General features: G+C 57.4%; 2 protein-coding genes and 1 long non-coding RNA gene across 6 annotated transcripts; 1 reads left to right on the top strand and 2 right to left on the bottom strand.

The window, feature by feature from the left end:
* Positions 1–1,439: 1,439 nt before the first annotated feature.
* On the bottom strand, positions 1,440–7,164 carry PIGT (phosphatidylinositol glycan anchor biosynthesis class T). Its single transcript, XM_088064485.1, has 12 exons — positions 6,953–7,164; positions 6,370–6,547; positions 5,468–5,595; positions 4,903–5,003; positions 4,660–4,746; positions 4,320–4,407; positions 4,148–4,245; positions 3,307–3,472; positions 3,021–3,221; positions 2,318–2,483; positions 2,120–2,203; positions 1,440–1,987 (listed from the first exon to the last, which is right to left on the bottom strand). Exons 1-12 carry the CDS (start codon positions 7,143–7,145, stop codon positions 1,735–1,737), a joined length of 1,743 nt encoding a protein of 580 aa, XP_087920611.1. The 5' UTR covers positions 7,146–7,164; the 3' UTR covers positions 1,440–1,734.
* Positions 7,165–9,042: 1,878 nt separating this feature from the next.
* DBNDD2 (dysbindin domain containing 2) lies at positions 9,043–16,308 on the bottom strand. Of its 2 annotated transcripts, none has more exons than XM_014254248.2 (4): positions 16,200–16,308; positions 10,981–11,136; positions 10,410–10,553; positions 9,043–9,639 (listed from the first exon to the last, which is right to left on the bottom strand). In XM_014254248.2, exons 2-4 carry the CDS (start codon positions 11,129–11,131, stop codon positions 9,431–9,433), a joined length of 504 nt encoding a protein of 167 aa, XP_014109723.2. In that variant the 5' UTR covers positions 11,132–11,136; positions 16,200–16,308; the 3' UTR covers positions 9,043–9,430. The 2 variants fall into 2 exon arrangements, with proteins under 2 accessions (XP_014109723.2, XP_005524722.2); XM_005524665.2 differs by lacking the exon at positions 16,200–16,308 and adding an exon at positions 15,667–15,801.
* On the top strand, positions 12,412–18,991 carry LOC148182804 (uncharacterized). 3 transcript variants are annotated; one of them, XR_015774147.1, is made up of 3 exons: positions 12,412–15,468; positions 17,568–17,958; positions 18,933–18,991. It is a non-coding gene; the product is annotated as an uncharacterized LOC148182804 (long non-coding RNA). The 3 variants fall into 3 exon arrangements; XR_015774148.1 differs by having other exon boundaries at positions 17,568–17,929; XR_015774146.1 differs by having other exon boundaries at positions 17,568–18,991.
* Positions 18,992–20,249: the final 1,258 nt, after the last annotated feature.

Consider the following 20,249-nt stretch of genomic DNA (forward strand, 5'->3'; position numbering starts at 1 on the left):
GCTGACCTCTTTATGGGGTGTTTAAAATTCCTCGTTTATGGCACTGCAGTAGGAATAACCCTAAAGCCTATGGCTGATCCCAGCTCTGATGGTTCATAATAAAAATAACTACTAGATGCCAGCTAATGATTCCCATGGCACTCCATGACCACTCAGGTGACTTTCAGGATCCCACCTAACACCAGCAGGAAGCAGGCTTCACCTGGGGAACATGTTGCTGGTTGCAGTCTGCAGAATTGATACTGGATCCAACCTGACACAACTTGAGGTCTCAAAATTGTTATGCAAACTGCAATGTGGACCCTCATGCCTAAGACTTCTTCCCTGCTACGGGAGCTGTGTGCTCACTTGGGTTTTGGTTGTAGTTCCAGCTTTCTATAAAGAAATTCCATTTTTCACTTGAAGCATGGCTGGCAGAGCTGTAGCTGGAAGCAGAATGAGCTCCCAGCCCTGTGGCACCTTTTACAGCAGGCAGGAACAGAAAGGGATCATCCAAAAATCATATTTCAGCAGGCTCTGCAGGCTGCATGGAGCCATCCAGTGGAGTGGATCTGTAAGGAGATGCAGAGTAAAGAGCATCTCTGGCATGGAAGGCAAAGGTAATCCCAGGCCACCAAGAACAGATTGTTCTGTGCAGGACAGGAGGCCAAGGGGTTTTTATGGTCATTCTGTTCAAGCAGAAGCTTTTAAAGGACCTCTGGCTGTGCTCTGCTTTGGTTCTGGGGAATATTTCTTCCAATGATTTCCCTGTCTTTTGTTTAGCAGTGTCTGTTCCAATCACAAAAGCCACATCTGAGATGGAAAGGGCGTACCCCTGAAAGCAGCACTGTCAAAGGCCAAGAAGCATCACCACTGAGCTCCCACTGCTCTGTGTGAACCACAGCAAGGTGGTAATTTGTACTTTGAGAAAATAACTGAGGAGCACAGTGGTGCCAGTGTTCCTGCACTCCTAGCCCAGAGGTGGCTGCAGCTCAGCACTTGGGGTCTGCTGAGCCAAGGCTCCCCAAAGCTCCAGGGACACAGTGGGTGCAGAGGACAATCTTGTGCTCCAGCAGAAGGGAGAGCACGTGGAGGGTTTCAAAATCTTGCAAACAGAAGTTGTGAGCAAGAGAAGCTTCTTCCTGCGAAAGAAATAAACCCTTGCTGTTGGTGAGGAGGCAGACATACACTGTGCCCAACAGTTATTTTGCAAACTGGCTGCAATGTGGCCAAGAGTGACAGGACACATATATGTGAAACATGGCAATTGCAAAAGGTGAGATGCTAGAGCAGATGGATCCCTCCTTTTGCTGCAGATCAAACCCCCCTTGCCTGGTCCTACCTGCATCAAATCCCAGCTGATCCAGGCAGTGTGTTACAGACTCAGCAGCTCACAGTCTTAGAGGGTCAACTCTGCCTGTGAGCTGAGAAAGCAAAACCAACCAGGAGCAGCACAAACATACAAAACACTCAAGTTTACTTCCAGCACCATTTCCAGCATGTAAGTTACACCTCTCCCAAACAGAAGTCTTTTACTTTTCCCTGTCCCATAGCAGTGCAGTTCAGTAGTCAATGGGCTTAGAGCCATTTCCCATCTTAGCAATGGAAGTGATCTCTCAGCTTATCGGATCCCAGAGATAGACCCAGGCAGCAAAACAGAACAAGCTGCTTCCAGCAAGACAAGAGGCAGCAGTGCTCTGCTATCTGAGTCTCCCCACAGAGCCCTGCAGGCAGTGCTGGCTGCTCTGGTTCCTCTCAGAGTGGGGGTACCCCCCTCAATTTTCGGATGACGTTGGCCAGCCGCTTGGCCAGCCCGCCCCGGCTTGGCTCCTCCACATGGAACGTTCTGGTCAGCAGGTTGTAGAAGGAGCCGTAGCACACGGCCACCACGGTGCAGGTGAGGCAGATGACATTATAGGGCATGCTGAAGTCTGGTGTTGGCAGATTAACCAGCAGTGGCTCCGTGTACAGGCGCACAAAATAGCTGGAGCCATCAGAGGAAGGAAACCTGGAGAGTGAAAGAAGGAAAAGCAGGGTCAGTCTGCACAGGACCTGTGCTTTGTGCTCACCAGAGAGGATTAGAGCAGCCACAGCACACAGGCTGTGGCACAGCCCCACTCCCCAGCACAAGCACACTCACAGTGAGGCAAAGAGAGGGCTCTGCTCCACATCCATGTCCTTCATGGCAGTGACACTGGGCACCAGGGCACTGAGCACAGATGAACTAAGGTCACAAAGTACACACCAGTGTCAGTCTTAAAAGCAAAGACATCTCCAGAGACCTGGACAGTGTTATGCAAAGCCCAGAAAGAGATGAGGAGCTGAGGAATGTCATTACCCAACATAAAAGCCATGATTTGGGTCAGGTGGGTACTCTGTCCACTTCAATAAGGCCCTCTCAAACTGGATGGTGATCTTGGTGACTGAGTTGGCTGGCAGCTGGATCAGCATTTCCAAGAGGTGAGGCCGTCTCCGGTCCTGGGCTGGCTGGTAGTGGATGTAACCTAACCCCAAAGAGATTTCGGAAATGGCACCAGGGGGACCTTGTCCAATCTCACAATGCCTGGACATCTCCCAGGAGGTGGGTGCTCCTGCTTTCACTGTCCTGAGAGAGGTTTACTGGGCAAGTGAAGATGTACCCATAGCAAAAAGTATGTGTTAAAGTTAAATGTAGCTGGTCTTTAAAGCTACTGACCCATGAAAGTCAGGTATTCATAAGGAAAGGTATAAATGCAAAATAAAACCCAATCACCAGTTTTAAATTAAGCTTCCTGGGCTACAAAATTTAATTCACATTGGTTTAAACCCTTGTTGGATTATGAAACACCATCCACGTGCCTCTTATAAATAAAACAGACTTAATGGTCTCATCTGCTGTGGGCACTGAACTTGGGGATAGGAAAACATCCTAAAATGTTTTCTTTCACAATCCAGTTTCCCAGTGATCACTGAGGCCTGAGGGAGGGCCTGAACCATCTTTGGAATGAGCTGCTCATGCCAAGGGAAGCAGGTGGCACGTGCTGCTTGGAGGGTTTACTTACTCGGCTTGTTTTCCTTCCCTTTGGTGATGATTGTCAGGGTGTGCACGTAGAGCCGCAGGTACCAGGGCACAGTCTCCAGCAGGATCACGGGGAAGGCTCGGTAAGGGTGAGTGTTGTAGATGAGGGTGCAGATCTCCCCGGTCTGCAGCCCATACCCCCCTACATAACGCTGAGCATGGAGAGTGGGAATGGGCATTTCCGCTGTGGAGGAGGAAGGACAGGAGCTGGGCTGATTTTCAGCCCTGAAGCCCTGGCCAGTGGTGCAGATGAAGATCTGCTCACTCACAGCTGTCTTGGGGCCGCTTCCACTTGAGCTGCACATTGAGGCTTCGAGATGTGTTGAAGAGTGAGGGGCTCAGCAGGTCATAGACAGCATAGGTTTTCTTGTCTCCCTGGACAATAGCTTCGTGTACTGATGTTGGAGTGGGGGACACTTCCAGTAGCTCCTTTTCCTGAGGAAAGCAAATGGACCATGAAAGGAAAAAGTGCCCCTTGAAGAAATTGGCAGCACTAGGCAAAGTCCCTCCAGGTAGCCCTGAGCTTTCCTGTCTCTCTATTAGGAACGGCTGGGAATGAGCAACACAGACTCTCATGGAGTCAGTTAGGAGAGTATCTCATAGTTTACTATTTCAGCTCTGTTTTATAGACTGATCCGTGGAAAGTACAGAAAGGAAACTCTCATTGGTCAGCAAATCACTACACCACCATCACTGGTCAGTGGTGCACGCCACCCACTGACTTTCTCCTGCAAAGAAAACAAGGGACAGACAAACAGCACCTGGCAAGGCTGTTTTCTGTCTCTGAGAATTGTTTTGAATCCTCCTTAAAACTTCCCAGGCTACTTTCTCAGGCTGGACTTGAGAAAGCTATGCGGCCTGCAATTTCTGCAGGCTCCCTGTTTCAGAGTTAGACACAGATTCCACACTTTCCCACCCAAGAGCCAGCTCTGTGCTCTTGCTAACACCACCAGATTCATCCCCTCAGCCCTGCTCTGGGCAAGGAAATCACCTCCCTTCGTTAGCCCCTGAGAGGCCAGGTCATGCAGGAGATGGAGGTGAGCCACATGAGAGCCACATGAAGTGGCTGAACTGAGGGAACAGGGAATGCTTTCTGGCCCACGAGCTTACCTTGTTCTTAGGGGAAATGTCAACGTAGACTTTGCTCTGTGATGCCAGAGGACACGTGTCAGTCAGCGTGCGAGAGAACATCTTAAAGAGGGACCAGTCTGTGGGAAGCAAGGTCAGGTGGCAGGTCAAGTGCTGCAGGCTGGGAGCACTCAAGCACAGCCACCAAGCTTACCTTTCTTTCCTTGGCCACTGGAAAAGAAATCAAAGACCACAGTGAGGGTCTGTCTGAGCTCCCAAGACACAGCCAGGCAGGAGGCATCCTGGACAAGAGACAAGCAGCTCTGATCACACCTTCTGCAAGGGGAGGACACCAGGATGGAGCTGGAACTCCAACAGGATTGCAAGATTTCCACTGGGGTTACCAGAGAAGCAGGATGAAAGCTGTGTTAGACACAGTGAACCCATCATAGGGTAGCTGGGCAAACCAGTGTGATACCTTGCAATGTGACAAGGCAGCTTTGGATTGTCTCTTGGGGTGTTCAGGGAGGGAGCTGAGCCCTCAGAGCACTCACCCTGCAGATGGGGCGGATGTGCACTGCCTGTGAGTGGTAGCTGCTGTGGAACAAGCGCTCGGCCTTCAGCAGCACAGCGAGCCCAGCCTGCAGGGAACAAAGGAGAAACTCGGCCCCTGCCCCATCCTCTGCTCCCACTGAGAGAAAGCCCTGAGGGTATTTCCCAGTGCATGCTCCCAGACTGCTGCTGGGAGCCCAGGTCCATCAGGAGTGGCCCAATTAGGCAGCAGGACTTGTCTTTACCTTTGAGCCACATGGCAGCAGCTTCTTCCAAGGGGTGAGGTTTTCTGTGCAGACGACTTCCCGGGGCAGGACAGCGTAACGCAGGAGATGGTGATCCGTCCCTGGGCAGGGAGAGGGAGGTCAGCAGACATGAGGACAGCAGCAGATCTCTTCCACCCCCAGTGTACCCCACATCCCATCACCCTCTCAGTATATCTGAAATGCTCCACTAGAAGTAGATCCCACTCTGTTCAGAGTGATTGGAAAGAATGGGTCAGGATATACCCTAGCAGATTTTTTTTTTGTGACTGCCTTAAATCCTGTAGTCCTCACTGTTTTGTAAAACACTTTTCATAAAGACAGATAAGGGCCTGGGACCATCTGCCATGTACTACTTGTGGGTTTCCTCTGTTTAAATCCAAGCCTTGTTTGTAGGGAGAGGAAATCCTTCCAGGAAGAGGTTAACAGATGCTGCTGTACACACCCAGACCCAGAGTCACTGCTGGACCTGCACCTGCAATGCTGGAAGTGGCACAGGGCAGAGCTAAAGTGAGAGGCAAGAGTGAGAAGGCAGAGCCAGGCTCACCATTGGCTAAACCCAGGGGTTTGAAGGATGCTGTTGGAATCACTGTGTTGGTCGAGTCAATGAAGTTGAGAGAAGCACAGAATATTCCTGAAAGGATGTTACTCAGTTCTTTCCAGGCTTTGTCAACACTGTGTGAGAACAGACACCAGAGGTTACTCAGTAGCTCAAATCCTTGAAACAACAAGTGTTAAGTCACAAACATTCAGTAAATACAGCAGAGACTTCTGGGCTTGCACTCCCCAGCACTCTTGGTATTTTATTCTGACACATCAGATTTGAGGGACAGCAGGGACACACAGCAGGGGCATCACACAGCCAAGGGACATGGCAGTGGGCACAGCTGGTATGAGAGGAGGGAGGCCAGGGGAGCAGGGAGCATGCAGGAGGTGATGCATGTGAATGGGGAAGGGACTGTGAGACCCAAAGCAATGCCTTGGTGCAGCTCCAAATGCTGACCCAACCTGCAGACAAGGAATGGGACACTTGCAGGGAGGAGAGAGCTCCGCTGCAGATTACAAAGGGGTGGTGTGCTAAGGGAGATGGTGACAGGTATTAGATGGGAGTCACAGGAAGTGAGTCATGGATGAGAGGTCAAGATATAGCCCCACTGTATTAGTACAGCAAGGCATTTGTAATCACAGAGCCCACAAGGGAATTACTTGGGCCTTTAGTGAACAAGGATTTGCCCTCAACACCACATCCTGTCCTGTGAACAGATGAGGTACGTTCTGTGGTTCTTCAGAGCTACTCCTGGCCTCTTCTTTCCAGCAGGCAATTTTCAAACCAGGAGGCCCACTCACACACCATGGCAATGAAACAAGGGAGAGAAACGAGCAACAGCTCCTGGGAGCAGTGGCCACAGAGGGGACCCAGAGGAACAGATCCATGTCTGGGGTACCTACTCCGTGACCGTGGGCTGGAACCAGACCCAGAGCTCAGCTCCAGCGGGTGCCTGGAGGGGCGGCTGCCCCCAGTACCGGGTGCGCCAGAAGCCCTGGGTGAGAGCGAGGTGGAGCTCCCGCACGCCCAGCGCTGCCACCAGCCGCCCCAGCGCCTTGGGGAAGAGCCTGTAGTGAGAGACTGTGGGCAGCGTTAGTCCCTGCCCATCTCATCCCCCGATCCCTTCCCCTGACATCACACCAGGGCCTGCCCAAACATCACACCCCGACACTGCCTCTGCTGTCACCATCACACACAGCCCGGCTGCGCCACGGCCCCGATCGCCTCGTGTGACGTCACCGCAACCCCCGTCATCACACTTCGCTCTGCGCTGCCCCCGCTCACCTCACCCTCTGACGTCACTGCATCGTGACGTCATCCGCGAGTCAAACCATCACGTCGCGCGCTAACGCCGCGTAGCCCCGCCCCTGACTCGCGCCCCAGCCAATAGCAACGCGGTCCGGTCCCGGGCCAGCCAATAGCAACGCGGTCCGGTCCCGGGCCAGCCAATAGCAGCGCGGTCCGCCACGGCCGGGCCCGCCCTACCTGCGCCCCGCTGCAGGTCCGCGTCCCAGCGCGTGCGGAACTGGAAGGTGGCGGCCACATCGCCGGTGGGCAGCGGGCTCAGCAGCAGCTCCTCCCGCAGCGCGTCCCGCCGCTCCCGGCCCGCGTCCGTCCGCCCGGGCCCGGGCCCTGTCGCCACCAGCAGCAGCAACAGCAACGCCGCCGCCGCCGCCATCCCGCCGTCCGCCCCGCCCCGCGCCGCTTCCGTTTCCGCCCGCGCCACCAACGGCGCCGCTTCCGGGGGTGCCATGGAGACGTTCTGTGCGCCCGGGCCGCGGGGCTGTCCCGGCCTGGCACCGGGAGCTGCTGAATGGAGCGAGCCTGGAGCCTCCGCGGGGAGAAGCGCCAGCCTGGCTGTGCCCACGCCTGCCCGCAGCCCGGGAGGAGCGCCAGCGCTTTCACAGAACCGCAGAATATTCTGCGTCGGAAAGGACCCGCAGGGATGATCGCGGCCGACTCTGGTGCTCTGAGAGGGGGTTCAGCGGCTCCCCGAGGGTTCCCTTCCACCCCTTTGCAATTGGAGCTGCAGGGGAAGCCCCGGCGCGGTGACAGCCTGGGTGGTTCCCTGCAGGGCTTGGCTGTGCCCGAGGACGCTGCCAGGACTGTGCCTGTCCCCAGGTGACTTCCACTTCTCAGCTCTTCCCGCGGCTGGCGGCTCTCTCTCGCTCCTCGTCTCCATTCCGGAGGGCAGCGTCTATCTGCGGCTGCAGAGCCATCCGGGAGCGCCCCGCTAACAGCACCCGCCGGCCCGGGGCCAACCCCGGGGAAGGGAGCGGCAGCCGCAGCAAGGCAGCGCCGGTGGTGACGGTGCCATGGAGCTCGCACCATCTCCTGGTGATGATTTGAGTGTGGTGACAATTTGCTCCAGTAGGAAATGTGTGGTTGTCACTTACCAGCTGCTATATACCTTGTTGATTACCCACTTACTTGCTCAGATCTAAGGTCCTCATGCAACGTTTACTTGGAACTGAGAAAGTGATCCGGTATTTTTAAAGAATAAAGAGTTACTTTATATCTCTTTTTCTCTCTCGTGCTAATTAGTGGCATCGCATTAAAACCAGAAAGTCAGCATGCCCAGAAGAAAAAAAAAAAGCTATATTTACATAATATTGTTGGGATTTTGTTTGTTTGTTTTACACTGGGCAACTGCTTGGAACAGGATACTGGTAGGTAATAAAGGTTTAGATGCATTTTAGAAGTGATCAGCCAAATTAAAGGTAAAAACATCCATCCAGAGCTGTTAATTACCCTATATATAGGAAGGGAAGTGCCTGTGCTAGAACCTGAAAAGTCATGAAGCCTGGCCCTTTCTTCTTTATCAATTTCCCAGCTTAAGGCAGCACACACAATACATTTATGCTGCACTCGGATATGGGGCACTCCAGCTGACCCCACAAAGTGTTGGTTGACACAGGAACAGTGCAGTAATGTCTCAACACTCCCTGGGGAGCAGCCAGGATGAGGAGCATTCCCTGGCTTCTGTTGCTTATCTCCCAGACTCCTTTCCCTATGGTGACCACGTTGTGCTGATGCAGGGGCAGGGACAGTGCTTTCCTGGCCTGCAGCCACTGATGGTGGCAAGGGTCCTGTGGCCAGCTTTGTGCCCAACTCCTCTTGGCCTGAGCTGCAGTGAGCACGCACAGTGGGCTGTAAGGTGGCCTCATGTTGGTGGCACTCCTTCACTCCTGTGGAGCAGCACTGAGGAGCAGCTGCTGGTGTTCTCTGCTCAGCCCATCTGTGTGGGAAGTCCCCACTGTGTCGTGGCTGCTGCTTCCAGGTCACGAGCACCCCAGCCCTGCTCAGGCCAGCTGTGTCTGTGCTGGCTCTCTGCAAAGCCAGAGCTGCTCACCATCGTGACCTGCTGTACCAACAGCCCTTCTCTGCCAAGGTTCCTGCCCTGGGCACAGGAACCATCCCTGGGCTGTGCAGCAGGAGGCATCATTTGCTCCTGCATGGCACGATGAGCGCACTGGCTTTGCACACCGGCTTTGCACACTGCTCTCCTTCCTGCAGTCCACTCTGAACCCTCATCCCCCATGCTGTTTCCTCCCAATGACACACACGCCCACTGCTTGGTTAGATCAGTGTTATTTCTCTCTGTGCCATCGTTAAGTGCTTGTCTGAACAGAACCTTTGTCAGTAGGGCAGGGGGAGCTGGGATCCTAAGGGATGGCTTTCAGGGAATGGTGGGGCTGTGGGATGCTGAACATGTGTGGGAAGGGGGGTGATGAAGCAGGGAGTGTTAGCAGCAAAGCCTGAAGAGTTAATCTGGGGAGTTTATGGTACCCCTTTCCTTCTCCTTTGGCTGCCAGGAGAACACGTGGAGGGAGAGGAGGGGAAAACCATCTCTCCCCTCTGGCAGAGCAGCAGTCCAGGAGGGCTTTTACTGAGCACCAGCAGCTTTCCTTCTGGGCTGGCAAGTCCGTACGGAGGAGGCTGGGAGCAGGGCAAAGCTGGCTGCTAGCTTCTCACCACCTGCTCTTTGGGACTGTCCTCCTGCAGGTCCTCCTCATCCGACTGCACCACGGGGGTCTCGGCCCCCTCCTCGCTGGTGTCCAGGCTGTTCAGATCCGTGGAGGCAGAGGATGTGGAGGAAATGCGAGACTTGCTCTCAGCTGCGTTGGGCACTTGCAGGGTGATCTCCTCTGGGCACTGGTTGGCATCTGTCCCTGGAGAAGAGAGCAGTGATGAGAACAAAAAAGGCTTTTGGAGGTTTATTGCTGCCTAAGCTTCATGGATGGCCCCTCCAACACTCCTTAGTGGGCTATGCATTCCTGACCGCTCCCCATGTGGCTGCTGCAGCCATTCCCCACCTCACATCCCCAGCTTGGCTCAGGGCAGTTGCTGCATATTCCTTCCCTATTTTTGGCAGTGGATTCTCTTCCATCTTGCCTGAAACACGGCTCAGAGCCATGCTGTGTGAGGCTGTTGGCTGCAGCAGGCGAGGAGACTTTTGGTTTGACCTCACTACAGTGTGTGAGTGGGGAGGAATGTGCTGGCACCCCATGCTTTCCTTGCAGACCCCAGCCCTGCTCCCAGGGGTCTGGCTGGGAAGTGGAGAGGTTCTGCAGCCTTCCTGCTCACCACAATGAGCTCTGCAGCGTGGTGAGGACCTTGGGAGTTGTGACAAGGCACTGCCTGCTCCAGAGAAGCTTTGGGACAAGGGAATTTGACTCACAGACTCTGGAAGGTGTGTGGGCTCTTCTGCAGCACAAGGTATTTACAGGGGTCTGTATGTCTGGGCTCTGGAGGTGGATACTGATGTGGAACAGCCCAGTATGAGGTCCCTTCAACTTCACAGACCCAGTACCAATGTCTGCCTTTGGGTGGATGTGGATCAGCCCACAGGGTGGCTGGGGCTGAGGAATGAGTCAATGTGGGCACTGGGGGCAGGAAGGGCTTCCAGCCTTGCCCACAAAGGGCTTGGGACTGCACATACCTGGCAGAGACCCAGCAATGCCACTCTCCTCTGTCCCACAGCCCAGAAACACATCCACAGTGTCCTGGTCTGACAGGTCCAGCACATCCATCTGCTCCAGCATGTCCACATTCACCTCCATGGAGGAAATGCTGCCTAAGGGAGCTGCAGAGACAGAGGCCAGCAAAAAGGTAAGTGACAGTGCCAGGCAAGGGGCACCATCAGCTCTGTGCAGGACCCTGAGGTGGGAGACCAGCCTTGCCACAAGGAACTGAATTCTACTTGCTGGTAAGAGGTCCCAGGAAAATCACATTTCCTTAAAACATCCCTCTGGAAGCCCCTGCTGTGTCACTGCAGTCCTTGTCCCTGCTCCAAAATGCAGCCTGCCCAAAGCCAGACTCTGGGTACCCATGTGCCTTCAGTAAAGGGGTGTGAGTAATCCACAGCACACCCACACACAGGCAGCGTGGTCCCATCTTGGTTCAGGACATGCACGTTCTGTTTAGGCTGGGGATGTCCCACCAATCTCCAACCCCTGTGTCACTGTCCCCTGAAACGCTCCCAGCCCTGTGCTGGTGCCCGCAGCACGTACGTCTCCGGTGCTCTATCTGCAGGTGAGACATTGGGAAGAAGAAATCCACATCATGTTGGAAAACCTCCTCAAAGAACTTCTGCCGGTCCCGTAGTTTCAGCTGCTGCTGCTGCATTTGCTCTGCATCCAGGTTCCGCTGGGCCTGCTCCATGTCAGCTGGGGAGAAAAGGAGGAGAGTTGGACCAGGCAGGGCTGTCTGAGCCTTTCTGCCTGTCTCAGCTCACACTGCATGGCTGTGCTGGATGGTTGGTGCTTCCCTTCTGCTCTGCTTTGCCCGTACACGATCTAGTCACCATGGATAGATGTTACACACCAGAACAGCGGCGTCACCAGCACTTGCTGTGCCTCAGATCCCTCCCCTGAGGTGCAGGGCAGCCAGCAATGGGGAGCTCATACGCTGTGCTCACAACTGCTGAAGGGAATTATCGAGGGGGAAAGGGAGCTGCTGTGAGATCAGCCGCGGTTTGCACACGTTCAAGTTTCAGTTTCCCTGCTACCAAACAGAGGCTGTCTGTGAATGCTAACGAGCAGGGGAAGTCCCAGGGTCAAGAGCTGGCCTTAGTGCTCCAGGCTTTCTGGGCTGAAGGATGTATAAGGAATAAAAGGAACCGCAGCCCTGTCACCCCTGGCTGTCCGCACCCCCGCCACCACCGTCACTGGAAATGCAGCCGCACCCACGCCCGCAGGCTCCCGCTCACATCCCCGCTCACAGCCGGCTTGGCTTCTGCCTGCACAAACATTTTCATTCCTGTAATTCCTCGCGCAGTTCACAGCCGGTGCCTGTGTCCCCGGCTCACGGGAGGGAGTGATGGGAGCCCTTGGGCTGCTGTTGAAGGAGCTTGTTGCTGCATTCTTGATCTTGGTAACTTCCTTTTGGGCTGGGTACCCAAAATAGCAAGGACTCAAGTGGCACAGGGAGGCTGTGGTTGGTGGCCCCAGCTGTTCTCAGGCTGGTGTTTGACCTCAGCCATTCCACATTTCCTTTCTGCTGCACTTGGCCCAACCGGCAGAAGGAAAATGTGATTATTGGAGCAGGCAGTGCAATAACCAAGGAAACCAAACAAACATCCTGTGCTCTGCCTGAGCACAGCCCAAACCCTCTGCTCCTCCAGGGGAGGAGGGAACAGAGGGAGCAGCATCCCACCCTGTCTGGCAGGAACAGGGGCAGGGACAAGGACAGCAGGGGAGCTGGCTGCCAGCAGCATGGAGCAGCACAGGAAACACGCAGGAGAAAAGTGGTGAACCTGGTGAGATGTCATGGAGATCAGTGTCACATCTTCCTGAGAGCTCTTCCAGGGCTTCTCTGCATCCCATTTCTAGGGCATCCTTCAGTGAAACCACATCATCTGCAGGTGCCTGCCCCAGCGGGCTGGGCTGTGCTGGCAGCACCACGTGGGGATGCACCGTGACTCAGGACGACTCACCACAAACTCTATGGAAGAGGCTCTGGTCCTCGTCGGGCTGCTCAGTGTCTTCCTCAATGCCTGGGGCAGCAATCCAGGCTGCCTGAAGGGGTCTTTGCCTTGTGTCTGATCAAAGCTCTTGGTGTCAAGGCTCAGTGCAGGGCTCAGGATAACAGATCATGGAGCTGTCTCCCTTTAGCAGCTGGCTGTCCCTGGCAGAGCTGTTCTCCCCAGCCCAGCTGTGCTGAATCCATGGCAAAGTGCCGCAGTTCACCGCACCGAGGAGAGCTCATCGGGCTCTGGCTGCAGGGAGGCAGGGCTCAGGGCAGAGGCTGTGCTGGCTCCGCGATTCAGGGTGACAGACCAGCTCTCCACGGGACATCTTCCCTAGGGGACTTCAGTGTGGAGGCAAGGACCAGTGTCCAAACCCTTCTGCAGCGCAAATACAAAATAAACCAAAATGCTCTTGGGTGCTGTCCTGAGTGCCATGAATGTGGCTGATCTGGGCTGTTAATTCTCTCCCCAGCACGTGACCGATACTCGGAGTAAGTGTCCTTGGGGAGAGTGATGACGGCTGCTGGTGGCAGCATTCCTGTGGGCGCCAGGGTTTCTCTTGAGGGAGAAATTAGCAGGACCTGTTTATGAACTTGTTTTCGAGCTCTGGTCGGGGAGCTGGACACGAGCACTGAGATCCCATTATGTAAGGAACGCCGGCAGCGGGAGACAGCAGCTGGGGCTGTGCTTGGCCCTGCCTGACCCGTGACCGCGGTGAGAGTCGGGGATGGAGCCTTCCCCCCTCGCAGGGCTCTTCCCGGCCCTGGGGGAGCGAACAGCCCTGCTAGTGTGGCTGCCCCTCGGCAACCCCGCCGCCGAAATAAAGGAGCGCGGCGTTCCGTGCCGCGGCCCTTGCCCATGTGACGGCCGGTCACACTCTGTGGCTGTCAGTCGCGGGGATTGTCTCATCCGGCTGGCATGTTCCCACCGCGGGACACGTTCGCACACACAATGCGGGCCCTGTGCACCGTGGGGGATCTGTCGGTACCTGCTGGTGGCCTGGCTTTTATTACTATTGTCATGGTTATTACTACAGCCCGCTCAGCCGAGGGGCTGGAGGCTGATCAGCATTCAGAGCCAGGCTCTGCCCCGCTGGCTGAACCTCCCAGCGCGGCTGCGGCGGCTCCGAGCGCCCCGCTGCCTTCAGATCCTTCCGGCTCTCACGGCTTATTCGCCAGCGCAGCATGGACAGGAACTGGGGCCAAACACTGCTGCAGAGTTTGGGCGGGCAGGACAGGGCAGGATCCCCCGCAGGAAGGGCAGGCAGGGATTTCCTTCTCACCCGCTGCTAGGTACACGGCCACAGGCTGGGCTGTGGGCGAGGATGGCCCCAGTGGTCCCTCTGCCCTTCAGGGCACACCGAGGAGCCACCACCCCTCGCGTTGTGTGCGCTCGTGGGGCCGCGCTGTGCCGGGGAAAGGCGTGGGAGGGTTGGCTGAGAGGCAAAGCTCTGTCAGCTCTCCCATCCACACCTTCTCCAAAGTAGGCTTGGGAGAGGAGTAACTCCTGGATGCAGTTTGGATGGGGCAGGGGCCACACACAGCTGGAAGGTGCTGGGAGTAAGCTCAGGGTGTAGTCGGACCCAGCTGCCTTTCCACTGTGAGGGAATGTGCTTTTCATCCCTCATGGCCAACGGGATCCCGGCACAACCCCCTCTGTGCCGGTAAATAGGAGGGGTGTGTTTGGGTTGGGAGAAGGATTGTTAGTGAAGGCACAAGGCCAAGAGAGGATGGGAATGGCCTTTTCTTGAGGCCACAGCTTTGCAATATCTTGCAGAGATTTCGAGGGATTTAAAGAAGGTCCTGAAAAATAATATGGGCTGTGGAAAGGAGCAGCAGGTCCTGGGGAGCAGAGTTTAAGTTGGAGGTTGCTCCAAGCACTGGTCAGTTTTCTGACGAAGGAAAGGACTGAAGTAAGCTGTCTTTTGCCCTTCTCCCTGAGCCTTCCTGGAAACCAAACCCCTGACGCTGCTCCTCCAGAGAAGCCCAGTATGCCCCACTGTCCCCAGCTTGCCAGAATGCACTTTTCCCCCGGCCCCCAGCCCCCCTGCTCTGCATGGAGATGGGTGGGGGGCAATGCAGCTCCTCAGCTGCCTCGGCATCTTCTGCAGGGCTGTGCAGAGATGGCAAGCCTTTCCCTGTCACCTTGCCCCACCACAACCCCTGCAGAGCAAGGGTAACTCCCAAAGGCTCTCAGCTCCTTCAGCCTTGGGAGAAGTGGCTGGTGAGAAGAGCTGGGAATGCCCCGGAGAATTACGCAGGGTCAGGCTGTGCAGAGATGGGATGCTCAGACGGCGGCTGCCTGAGTGTTAATGCCCTGCACAGCTCTCCATCGGCACGTCTGACCTCGTGTTGCAGCACAGCAAAAAATAACCGTAGTCCTGATGAGAGGAAATGCACCAGGCGAGTGCGAGGGAGGCAGTGGTTTTGGCAGGGCTACTTGCTGGGAAAAGAAGGGAGGGGGGAGAATGGAGAGAGAGGACATGGCACCTCGTAACCCCTGTGTGTGCCGTGGTTTCATCTCCTGCACTCCTCCGAGCGATCTCCAAATCCCCTGCGTCTCAGCACTAAAAATATCCTTCCCTGCCGCCCGGAGCTCTTCCCCGGCAGAGGCTGTGTCATAAGACCCTGCTATTTGCGGGGCCCTGCTTCCTTTCACGCGAGGAGAAGCATGAGAACGGGGCAGCGCGGTGCCCGAGGCTCATCGGGCACGACCCGGGCACGGTGCCTGGCAGGCTGTTTCTCTGCAAGCCCTGGTCCCCCGTCTGCCGCTCGCCCCGCCGCTCGCCACGGAGTTTGCTCTGCTCAGCATCCTCAGCCCTGCGGGTACGGGGGGATCGGGAGCCACGGGGCTCTGAGCGCTGCCGATGCCACTCCGAAACAAGCCCGTGACCCAACAGGTTCCCGAGCTCTGCCACTTCCCAAGCGGGTGTCCCTCAAATCGCGCCGCCCCCCGTGCATCCCCGTCCCAGGCACGGAGCCCCCCGGGCAGCCCCTGCCCTGGAGCAGCCGGGCAGCGGGGCCGGCAGCAGGTCGGTGCAGCGAGGGGCTGGGGGGCGGCCGGGGCTAGAGGCTCCGGGGGCGGCAAGTGGGGCACAGCCGCTTTGCCAGGGTCATCAGGTGGGCGCTGCGGGGAGGATGGAGGGGATGTGGCACCCGAGCCCTGCCCGCCCGCCCGGTGCTGCGCCCCGCTCCCATCCCACCGAGCCCACCCCGCGGCCGGCACTTACCGGGCAGCCGCCGGCTGCGGCTCTGCGCCCCGGGCCCCGACATGCGGCTGCTGCGAGCGGGCCGGGCCGGGCCGGGCAGGGGGACGGGGATGAGTGCGGCCCCCCCGGCGCCGCCGCTCTCCCAAGCCGCGCTGCGGGGCGGCGCTCGGCACGGGGCGGTACCGGCGCTCCCGGCACCGCGGCACCGCGGCCGCGCCTCCCGCCCCGCCGGGGTCCCGCCGGCAGTCCCGCCGCCGGGATGGGGTCTCCGCTCCACAGGGAGAATCAGAAGGTCCCCGTGAAGGGTCCCCGGCCCCCATGGACAGCAGGGTGCGCGGTACCCGGTCCTCCGCGCTGCCGGGACCCCCGGAGTGTCCCCATGCAGGGTCCCTGGCCCCGAAGAATGGTCCCTGCAGAAGGTCCCTCCCCAGCAGAGCCGTGCCAGGCAGAGATCAGTGCCCGCAGTGGGGGCTGCAGGTGCCCTGCACCGGCAGGAACTGTGCAGGGGGAGGCGGGGGAGGCAGGGGCTCTGCCTGGGCAGGGAGAACAGTTACCGTTCGTGCTTGCTTTTTCTTTACTTATCTTCTCAAAATGCCCAGCTCACGCATTCCTGCTGGAGAGAGGACAGCATGATGTATTGATGGGCCCACCCCATCTGAGTGTTGGCCTTGTGAGCCCCTTATCCCCAGCAGACCCCACTCTGGGGTGCTTTCTCCCACGTTCAGTCCTGCACATCAGGGCTGCTCCTTGGCAGAGCCAAGAACTTGGCCGCCGCCTCCTTCCTGTGTCTCAGCAGGGTGAGTCAGTGCCTCGCCGTGCCCAGAGCCAGCTCTGCCCAGAGCCAGCTCTGCCCGGAGCCTGGTCACTGCCAAGCCAGAATGGGGGACATCCACTGTGCCCCTTGCTGTGGCTGGAAGGGAGTTTCCAGTGTCTGTGGCGTGTCACGCCTGTCCCGTTCTCAGTGTGTTCCTCTCACTGTCCGCATAACAAAAGATGACTGGGTACTGGTTGTGTCCCAGCTCTATTTTGGCTACAGTTGCTTTGCTGTCCCCCCTATGGACCCCTTGTGGTCCCTCCTGGGACCTCCTGCTGCCGAAAACCGGCTTTGTGCTGGGTAACCGGAGCCTGCACCCTGGGGCTGGCTTCAGCTTTTCACGGTGGTTTTGAATTTTGTCCACGTAAATGTTTATTCCTATCCATAGGCACTCCCAGTCCTTCCTGCCTGATGTTCGCACGTGGTGTGGGATTCCAGCACTGCGGCTTGGGGTACCAGGCTGATGTAGCACGAGTGGGGGTTATGGTCTCTGAGCAGCTGCATGACCAAATCTCTGCTGGGTACCTGCCGGTGCCGGCTTGTTCGCAGCTCCGTGCGGCCCCCGAGCAGCATCAGCCTGTCCCTGCTGCCCTGCCCTGCCCTGCCCTGCCCTGCCCAGCCCTGCCCTGCCCTGCCCTGCCCTGCCCTGCCCTGCCCTGCCCAGCCCTGCCCTGCCCTGCTGGCCCTGCCAGTGGAGGGGCGAGGAGGCAGGGCCGGGGAATTAGCTCAGGTCTCTGCTATGTGACACGTCTGTGTCTTTTGGCACACTGATGCGAGGCGTGGAGGCTGTTAGTGCGCACACGGGTTTCCGGAGCACCCCGAGGTCCCCAGAGCTCCCTGCATCCCGAATTCCCGCTGAGGGGACGGCATATGTGGGTGCTGCTCGTGCAGAGTGACACGTTCCCAGGCCCCTCGCTGTCGTGGTCCCTTCATCCTGCCTTGCCGGGAGGGCGTTGGAAAAGCACTGATATCATCGGCACCGAGCCTGACTCATCCTGGCTCTTCAGCACAAGCCATGCCGCTCAGCGGGGCACACATTTTATTCCAATTAAACCATTGTAGGCAAGCCAGCTCTACATAATGATTTTTTTTCTTTTTTTATTCGTAGCAAAGCATGCCTGCCCCGGGCCAAAAGGTGAGAGAGGACAGAAGTGACGCTGGAGTCAGTGGAGAGTCTCCACTTCTGGTACGGAGCCCAAAGAATAAGTCTTGCCAGAAACCTGCAGGGTCTGTCTCGGCTGCCGCAGCATCCCTGCCTCCCTTGTGCCTCCAGTGACACAGTCTTGTGTCAACAGCCCTCGCCCGAGCCGCAAAAGCCCAGGTCACGAGCCCAGCTCGGAATGTCACCTCTTCTCACCACGACACGGAGTCCATCTCCTGCCAAAAGACCCCAGAGGGCTCAGCATCAAAGTGTCCCTGTAACTGTGAGAAAATGCAAGGCGACTTGTTTCTCCTGCCCCTCCTGCTCAGGTTTTTCCCGTTTATTAGAGGTTTGGGAGGTGAGTCAGGGAGCTGCGGGGTGAGGATGGAGCTGGGGAGGACTCGGCAGCTAAGGGAAAGGCAAACTAGTTCCAGGCACAGGTGAATCACTTGCTGGTGAAAATGCATCTTATTCTCTGTGAGGCGTGCGTGGATGGGGCTGGGAGTGAACTGCAGCTTGACTCCATCAGAAAATTGTGGAGTCAAGAGAAAAAACAAGGCAAGGCTGCTTTTCCAGTAAATGAGGCGATACATTGCAAAGGAGCAGCCTGCAGCAGGCAAAGCTCCAGCAACCCGTGGTCCTGTGGCTCCCTTAAAAGGGGCGATTTTAGCCTGGGACAGCGGGGAGACAGAAAAGCCATAAACACCCTCAAAGGAATGTGGCTGCCGAGAAACGAGAATCTCCGCAGGCGAGGCGAGGTGGGGGGAGTCTGGATGGGGTTTGCAGCACCGCTCTATGCCTGGAGCCAGCCGGTTCCTTGGCCATGCCCTGTCCCGAGGGAAGGATCCCTATCCCGGTGCTAACAGTCCCTGTGTGGTGCTGGGGGAGGCTCCTGCCAAGCCCCGGGGGTCGCACCCCACGCCGTATAGACATCCCTGCTTGCCAGCTGCTGGCACGAGAGCAGGTGGAGCTGGGAGGTGGTGAGTGGGCAGCAGGACACCAGCCTCGGCCAAAGAACGAGCAGGCTGGGCTGGTAGAGAGTGCCTGTCCCAGAGGAATTTCCTCTTCATCATATCTCACTTCTTTACGGGCAGCTGAGCTGTTCTGCACAGGCTTTGCTCTTAGTGCCATGGAGCAGCCCTGTATCCTGGGACATTGTGCGGGTTCTTGGGAAGAGCCCTCGGGGCTGGCTTGTCCCTGCAGCTAGCTGTGGGCATGTGGTGACGCCTCTGGGCCAGGCTCTCCCCTGCATGTCCCAGGCTGGTGGCAAATGGAACTACAAATGTATCAGTAGCCTGACTGAAATGACTGTGTTGCTTGCTTTTCTTCCAGGACTTATGAAGATTCAGCACGTGGCACTAGTCTACAAATAAATGTTGTAGTTCATTGTTTTTGTTGATATTTTGTAAAGAAATAGTCTTTGGTTTTCACACCCCAGCTCTTTTTGCATTAGATTTGGGTACATGCAGTGTTTGCAGAGTTGTGGTTTCCAATTGCTCCGGGTTCCTGGGGCTGCAGGTGTCTGGGTGTGGTGGCACAGCTGTCCCAGGGATGAGGGTACCTGTGCATGGAGGGGTTCCAGTTATGAAGGTCCTGCTAAAGCTGTGTTCCTGGGCTGCTGCAAAGCAGTATCGCCAAGAGCAAAGCTGTCACCAGCAAAGAGGGGTCTCACATGACCAGCCTCCACAGCAATGCCACCAAAGCAGGCAGGAAACTTTCTGTTCCCCCTCCTGCTGGAGCCAAAGGGGTTCGTGGAGCGAGAGCTGGGATCAGGCCACAGACATGCAAAATCCCAACTGATGCTACAAAGGCTGTGCAGCCTTGGGAATTGCCGGAGCCAGGGTCTGGGCAGAAGGTTTTGGAGCTGTAGATGCTGTTTAAGGCTTTGACCCTTCAAACGCCCTGGGCTTTGCTTCCCGCCCTCCATTGTGTTCTCCTGTGCTGTTCAGGAGACCCAAGCCAAGGGAAGAGATCCTCGCCCTGCCTGGAATCCTGCTGCTGGCAGCGGCCACTGTCCCATGTCCCCGACTCGTGTCACGCCTGAGTGGGCAGCAGTGGCCGAGGTGGGCAGGGGTTGCGGGTCTTTGGGGTGAGGATGCTGGTGTCGGGGCGCCGGTGCCTGGAGGTGGATGCAGAGCGTGGGCAGCGGTGGGTTCTGGCAGGGTCCAGGCGAGATGCGATGCGGGGAGGTGCAGGGCTGCAGGATGCCGGGGCTGCGGGGTGAGGGGCCGGGGGTGCCCCTGGACGCTCCTTTGCCTCCGCCCAGCCCCCTCCTTAATTAGCCGCGGCAGAAGCCGCTCATTAGCGGCGACAGAGGGACGGGTGCCCTCCCCGCGGAGGCGGGAGGGAGCGGAGCGCTACCGGCCCCGGTGGTGCGGGCACCGGCACCGGCAGCGGGAGCGCGGCTGCAGCCCGAGCCCGGCGGAGGGATGGGGCAGCGGCGGGGCCCGGCCGTGCTGCTCCTCGCCCTGGGTGAGGGGATGCCCGGGCGGGGGTCTGGGAAGGGGGACCGGGCGGTGTCTGGGGTGTCCGCGGGGAGGGGGCGATGAGATGGGGTGTCCCCTTCTTCCCTCCCTCTGTCCCTCCGTCCGGGCGGGTCCCGCTGCCGGGGCCGCTGGCCGTCCCCCGGCCGGTCGCTGTCCCTCTCTC

The sequence above is a fragment of the Pseudopodoces humilis genome, chromosome 19 (assembly GCF_049639895.1).
Source record: "Pseudopodoces humilis isolate 2021_Gansu_Grassland_sample_001 chromosome 19, ASM4963989v1, whole genome shotgun sequence".
Classification (NCBI taxonomy): Eukaryota; Metazoa; Chordata; class Aves; order Passeriformes; family Paridae; genus Pseudopodoces; species Pseudopodoces humilis.

Bases quoted from the DNA above. Each gene is read 5' to 3' on its own strand.
- PIGT (XM_088064485.1), bottom strand. From the start codon at position 7,145: ATGGCGGCGGCGGCGGCGTTGCTGTTGCTGCTGCTGGTGGCGACAGGG. The intron at 5,004-5,467 runs GTGAGCCTGGCT...CTCCCTGCCCAG, and splicing joins ACCCCTGGGTTTAGCCAATG to GGACGGATCACCATCTCCTG. The intron at 4,408-4,659 runs GTGAGTGCTCTG...TCTCTTGTCCAG, and splicing joins ACATCCGCCCCATCTGCAGG to GATGCCTCCTGCCTGGCTGT.
- DBNDD2 (XM_005524665.2), bottom strand. From the start codon at position 15,709: ATGTCGGGGCCCGGGGCGCAGAGCCGCAGCCGGCGGCTGCCCG. The intron at 10,554-10,980 runs GTACGTGCTGCG...CTGTCTCTGCAG, and splicing joins GCAGATAGAGCACCGGAGAC to CTCCCTTAGGCAGCATTTCC. The intron at 9,640-10,409 runs GTATGTGCAGTC...TCTCTTCTCCAG, and splicing joins CATTGCTGGGTCTCTGCCAG to GGACAGATGCCAACCAGTGC.